The 7,360-nt window shown below is 34.9% G+C and overlaps 1 protein-coding gene across 1 annotated transcript in view; it reads left to right on the top strand.

Annotated features, from left to right (window-relative positions):
* The first annotated feature begins 2,649 nt into the window (after window positions 1-2,649).
* Window positions 2,650-7,360, top strand: part of LOC106464437 (homer protein homolog 2-like) — a 34,670-nt gene continuing 29,959 nt past the window's right edge. Inside the window, exon 1 of the mRNA XM_013924578.2 lies at window positions 2,650-2,718. Coding sequence (XP_013780032.1) covers window positions 2,650-2,718 — 69 coding nt within the window. The remainder of the gene's footprint in view (window positions 2,719-7,360) is intronic.

Below are 7,360 nucleotides of genomic sequence, written 5' to 3'. Positions count from 1 at the left end.
AAACCGAAACTTCATTCTTAGCAAACAAAAGAGAGAGAGAGAGAGATTAATGTTAAAGCCTTTCAAATATTCATTGAATTTCTAATCCTGAAAACCATTGTTTCTTTTTTCAATTGACAAATACTGTACTAGCCGTCCATAATTTAGAGATAATATCCTAGAGGTAAGGAAGGTAGTCAGCACTACCCACCACCAACTCTTGAAATACTCTTTAACAACAAAAAGCGGATTGACCATCACATTATAATGCCTCCACAGCGAAGATGCTCGCTCCTTCAGCCATGGGGGCGTTATGTATCGATCAATCCCATTATTCGTATTAAAAGAGTGACACAAGAGTTGGCAGTGGGTAGTATTAACTTTCTTTCTCTCTAGTCTACCACCTCAAAATTAAGGACGGATAGCGCAGATGGCCCTCGAGTAGCTACGCGCGAAAATTCAATAAACAAACAAATTGACGATATGTTTTCTACCATAATGCTCAGGATAAATAAAGCACGCAGGAACTCCTTGTGGTATTACATCTCTGAATATTGTAAATAATTTGTTTTCATGTATATTTTCATGTATATTTTTTTAATTTGCCTTTCGTATCACGTTCGAATGATTACCTATATGTATTTTGTTGCAACTGTTTGCTTGCTTGAAACAAACAACTTAATTAAATAAATTTGACATTTATTTGCTGCGGCAACTTCGAATTCAATTGAATCTTTAATTGTGTGTTATCAATCTATGTTACGCCGTTATAATGTTCAATGACTACCTGAAAGATTTCAAAGATCATTTTATGCACTATTTTGTTGCACATTTTGAACTAATTTTACTAGCCCTGTAACTGACAAGTGGATTAACAATGCAGATCGTAGGCCTATTATTACAGGGGAATTGGATTTGGAAAAATGTTGAGACTGTTCTTGTTTTAAACGACTACCTGATAAAACAACTTCCGGCTTCCAACAGGGCTCGATCCCTGGTGGACGCTGTACAATAGAGCTTTGTCCTTCACAAGATAGATACAAACAGCAGCTTACACATATTGATTAAAGATTGTGAACCTTAAGAGTGTGGTAACAGATTATCGAGCCTGTGCGGTCTATTTCTGGATTTAAATCGCAGATCGAGTTGCTTCTTTATTTTTCGCCTGTTTTATCTGCCTCAGATGTATATTTGTGGAAATTGCGTGCTATAGAAAGGACGAATTCAAATTGAAAGACATTTACTATAGAGGGACATGAAAGCCTTTATTGCATTACGAAAAATATAAATTTAAATATTTCGATTGTGCGTTAGTTTCGTTTGAAAGTTTATGATACGAATTGCCTCTCTTTCTGATATCGTCTTCACAGTTATGGTTTTATATACAAACCCTTGGTAGCGTACTACCGTTAATACATCGCGGTTCAGACGTCAAGATTATGACTGTAGATTGCCGTAACCATAGTAACACGTGGAGTCATGTTGCTAGCAGCAACACTAAAACTATAGCTTCTACGAAGTAATGGCAACTAATCTGACGTCTTACGTCGGGGGGATAATTTTTTAAACCATTTTTCAGTTATATTCAGGGAATTATAACCTATATCCTTCTGACATTGTTTTGTGTTTTAGAGAATATGTTAACTCCTTTACCGTATGTTTTTCACACTACCAAATAGACTGTTTATGTACACTGACATTGTTTTGTGTTTTAGAGAATATGTTAACTCCTTTACCGTATGTTTTTCACACTACCAAATAGACTGTTTATGTACACCTGCGTAAAACAAAGCTTATAAAATTAAAATAATAAAACAAAAATCTCACATCCCAGGAAAAGAAATCGATCAGAATATTTTTTTTCAGTTATTTTACGGAACGTGCTTTTAAACCATATGGTAAAATACTTTTTAATGGGCATAAATCTCGTATATTTTTATTTCAGTCTGACTTTTTCCGAAATAACTAAAAACTACATCTTTTAAAATTGTTTCTGTTTGCCACGGAGATCGAACCTCTAAATCTAGCATTACAAGCCCCTAAACACTGTGTAAATTTACAAATGAAATTGAGTTTTTTTCTCTCCCTTTATTAGAACGATAAGAAAAAAAAATATTTAACATTTTCCAGAAGAAAATTGTTGCATGAAATAAACAAGTAAAATATATAAATAGTTTTTTTTTTTACATAATTTTAATATGTATAGCTGGAAATTCCGATCAATATTGATTTTGGTTATATTTATGCAGGGAAGAGTCAAACACTGTTTTAACTCTTTCGCACAGACCAATGAAAATTGGGAAGTATGACGAAATATCACAAATTTTTATTTCATTGACTTATTGTGTTTCTCAATGAAGAAGGGCTCTACAAATGATACATCACTGGATTCAGCGTGAAGTTTGCCCATGTAGTCCCTGGGAATATAAATAGAGGGCGCTCCAAATAAGCTCCTATAGTAAGCAAGGGGTTAAAGAGTAAAACTGTATTCTATAAATATTATAAGCAGACCGGGTTTTTTTCCTTTTTAATTAATCTCGAACTCTTGTTCATAATTCAAGGTCATTATTGCTTTACTATTTGTGTAGTAGTTTTGTCATAATAACTCGATAGAAACTCAAGAGTGTCATCTGCTACTGCTGTGCGTTAACCAATTTCCATCTCGCCACAATGCTGGAAGCCAGCTGTGGTCATAAGTGCGCAATGATTGGGAAATATCGGTTTTGTGAGCTTCAGAACGTAATGAAATTTCAACCAGACATGATGGAAAGCAGCATACCTGCTGGGATGTAGGCAGAAATCTATAAAAGGGGAGAGGAAGGGGGTGCGTGCCACTTTTGGAAATGAGTGGTAAAATCACACTAGGAGTTCGGGAGCTTGGCCGTTGGCAAATATTTGTAATTTCCACTGACATTGGTGCATCGTGGTGTTATCAGGGGCTGATTTTACACCTTTTAAGTCTGTTTTATACATATATATAGGATGCGATCGAACCGGCTGCAACCCCGGCTGCCTACGCGCATGATCTGTGTACGTAGTTCCTATAACCTATAAACACTGATGTAGTAATGTTGATATACTATGGAAAACACTTTTGGTCTCTGTTTGTTTAGACTAGCTGTATTTAATTTTGGTGAAGTAATGAATATTAATAATTTGTCGTCCAATAATTAAGTTTTACGTGCTCACGTGGTTTATAAGGCTCGTGGATATACACAAACATAGCCGACAATCCAGCTCAAACGGATTCACAGTTTACTGAATTCGTGTATTAAAGAATCCGTAGAAGGATGTGTACATTTACAACATCAAAACTTTCTTTGTATTAAGTAATTTATTTGGACTATCACCACGTTTTTTTTTCGTTTTTTTTAATGCACAAGCTTTAGGTTTAATTACTAAGCCTTCTCGCACCTGTAGAAGGTTTAGGTAATCGAGCCGAAAGCTTGTGCATTAAAAAAAATTAAAAATACGTGGTGATAGTCCAAATAAATTACTTAATACAAATATGAATACTCACGTTAAAAATCTGAAAATTTATTTGTCAAACTTTCTCTCTCAACGATTCATGTTTGGACTTAGTTTTAATAACATGTGGCAAATCAAGTCCGTTGTTGTGCAAATATGAGTATACCTCTCAAAACTAGAAACTCATCGATATCTCAACGATTCATGTTGGGACTTAGTTGTAATAAGATGTGGCAAATCAAGTCCGTTGTTGTGCAAATATGAGTATACCTCTCAAAACTTGAAAACTCATCGATATCTCAACGATTCATGTTGGGACTTAGTTGTTAATAAGATGTGGCAAATCAAGTCCGTTGTTGTGCAAATATGAGTATACCTCTCAAAACTAGAAAACTCATCGATATACCTTATATCTCAAGTCGAGAATGATAAGCTATATAAGAAGATTACACATCCCATATGATTGGTGTAAATAGGTCTTGTGCTTTGCGCCATAATAATAAAAAAATCCTCTGGGCTGGGCGTGGCCTACTAGTAAGCGTGCCAAACCTGTGAATCCTTGCCCAAAATCGCACTCAACACTTTGGAACCACTTTTAAATCCCACACTTCTATTAAAGTAGTCCAATGATTGGCGATGGGTGCTATTAACGAGCTGCCTTCCTCTAACCTATCAGTTCAAAATTAGGGATGGCTAGCCCAGACAAACTTTGTATATTTTTAACGAAACTTGCAGATAATTTCCATTTATATGTATTGTAGCGTATGTTCATGTTAGGTCCCACCGTATGTTCGTTTATTCATTCTACAGTTATATTTCTAAACCAGGAAACTTAAGTATTTATATACATTTTCAGGGCTGACAAAACTGAGTATCATAGAGACGGTAGATGATCGAGGTACTCAATAGACATAATACAAATATTCACGATAAAAATCAACAATGACAGAGAGTTTTACTTTAAAAGATGACTGTCACTTACTTTCATTTGTTTCTCAACCTAACAAGCCCAAATACAAGACAAGAAACCATCGCTAAGATACCAAACCAGAAAGTGACCAACCAATCAAGTTGTTCATCTTTCTTCTTGTTGTTTCAGTCGAGATAACTCTACAACTATTTTATCACTAACGTCAGTTTAAACGTAAATCCACTCTATGTGTTTCTTGGCAGTGCACAATGTCGTCGCTTAGTCTTAATAAGTAGTAGTAATTAAAGAAAAAATTTATATTAATTATTGTGTCATTACCCCCTTGAAGTTAGCTTTTTAACGGACATTTAGTGTTCTTTCAAAAGTTTAAGTACAGGGTAAAACAGGAATTACCAGCCAATAGTAGATAAACATTAGGTGATTGTAACATGTAGAATACTCAATGATTTGTACACTTTATAATCGGTGTCGATAAGGTGCCAATCCTTATATTATGTATGAAGTGAAAGAGTAAAAAAAAAATCAATACATATAATATTAAATTTTATTACATATACTAACTTTTAGTCACAAAACGAGTAATAAAAACCATTTTGTAAATGTAAAATGATGCATGGATGGCAGTGCCCAAAATAATACAAACAATAATATAGGGATGATACAGCTATACCTAGATCATCCCTACATGACGTTCAATATTAAAATTTAATGTTGCACTGTAAAATGCATACTTGACTTTAATATTACTGCAGTTGGAAGTTAAATATTCCTGACTGTTGGCATGTAGTTTGTTCACCACAATATAATAATTATGTCAGGGTAGGCGCCAACTAAGAGCCCAGAGACTTACGTACAAGGAAAACCAAGTTGAGTCAAAACATGTCTGGATTATTACAGACTCTCGTAACCTTTTTGTACTTGTGCATTTTTATAATGTAACATTAAATTTTAATATTGAAAGTTATGTAAGGATCATCTGTGTATAGCTGTATCATTCGTATATTCTTGTTTGCATTCTTTTTTGGCACTGTCATCCCTACATTATATTACGTTTACAAAATGTTTTTTTTTTATTACTTATTATAATAGATGCCATTGCTGTTTGCTTGAATTATTAATATTCTTTGCTTTCTGCGTTGAGAGTCTAAAACATATTAATTTACCTCAAATATCTTATTTTGAATTGAGACAGTCGAGCAGCCCGCTGTTCTTCTATTTCCCTTATCTTTTACAATCTAAAATAAAAACATAATCTGTCTTTTCAGTTGTTTTCGTCAACATTCACTGTTGTATAAATGACATACAAGCGATTACTTTTATAAGAAAGAGACAATTTTATCGAGACTCAGTTGTCAGATTTTTAGAATAATCCATTTATGGTGAAATGCAATCTGCGTTAGCCTTCGACTATTACAGATAATTCAATGAGTGCGTAGCCTACGACTCTTGCAGATAATTCAATGAGTGCCTAGCCTACAACTATTACAGATAACGCAATGAGTGCATAGCCTACGATTGTTACAGATAATTCAGTGAGTGCGTAGCCTACGACTCTTGCAGATAATTCAATGAGTGCCTAGCCTACAACTATTACAAATAACGCAATGAGTGCGTAGCCTACGACTCTTGCAGATAATTTAATGAGTGCCTAGCCTACAACTATTACAGATAATTTAATGAGTGCATAGCCTACAACTGTTACAGATAACGCAATGAGTGCGTAGCCTACAACTATTACAGGTAATGCAATGAGTGCATAGCCTACAACTATTACAGATAACGCAATGAGTGTATAGCCTACAACTGTTACAGATAAATCAATGAGTGTATAGCCTACAACTGTTACAGATAACGCAATGATTGTATAGCCTACAACTATTACAGATAACGCAATGAGTGTATAGCCTACAACTATTACAGGTAACGCAATGAGTGTATAGTCAAAGACTATTACAAATAATGTAATGAGTGCATAGCCTACAACTATTACAGATAACGCAATGAGTGTATAGCCTACAACTGTTACAGATAACGCAATGATTGTATAGCCTACAACTATTACAGATAACGCAATGAGTGTATAGCCTACAACTATTACAGGTAACGCAATGAGTGTATAGTCAAAGACTATTACAAATAATGCAATGAATGTATAGATTACGACTCTTGCAGATAATTCAATTATATTCACAATTAAATTATTAAATAATCCTATAATAAACGTGGATTTTGTTTATACAAAGGTTATCTACGCTAGCCTTCCCTAACTTTAAAGTGATAAAGTAGTGAGAAGGCAACTAGTGAATCCACCTCCGCCAACGTTCGAGTTAATTTTGTCACATCAAGTAGTGGGAGCCCAGCATGTCCAGGTGGTTAGGGCGCTTAACTCGCAATCTAAAGGTCGCAGGTTCGAATCCCCGTCCCACCAATCATGTTCGCCCTTTCAGCCGTGGGAGCGTTATACTGTGACCGTCAGTTCCACTATTCGTTGGTAAAAGAGTTGGCGATGGATGGTGATGACTAGCTGCCTTCTCTCTAGTCTATCATTGCTGAAGTAGGGACGGCTAGCGCAGATAGCCCTCGTGTAGCTTTGCGCGAAATTCAAAACAAACAAACAGACCTCACAGCTAGCTGCATAAAAGTCACTGTGAATTTGTTTGAAAGACGGCATTTGGTATGTTGAAATGAAAAATAAAATTGAAAATTTAGATATGCCATTTTAAACAAGTCATGTCTTGATAATCAATAACTTTAAATACACTGGATACTTGAACTTAAATAAAATTCTAATCATAGCTGTCACTTTACGATTTATACGATCCAAATTTCCGGATAAATTCCGGTGGGACAGCGGTAAGTTTACGGACTTTCAACACTAAAATCCGGGATTCAGTTCTCCGCGGAAGATATGGCTTTGCTCTAAAACGGACAAACGAACAAGATTTGTAATTGTTATATTTATTTATTGTTTTGTTTAATATC

The sequence above is a fragment of the Limulus polyphemus genome, unplaced genomic scaffold (genome assembly GCF_000517525.1).
Source record: "Limulus polyphemus unplaced genomic scaffold, Limulus_polyphemus-2.1.2 Scaffold1653, whole genome shotgun sequence".
NCBI classification, from domain to species: domain Eukaryota; kingdom Metazoa; phylum Arthropoda; class Merostomata; order Xiphosura; family Limulidae; genus Limulus; species Limulus polyphemus.
The sequence above is the reverse complement of the archived record's forward strand: the minus strand, read 5'-3'. Positions and strand labels throughout refer to the sequence as shown.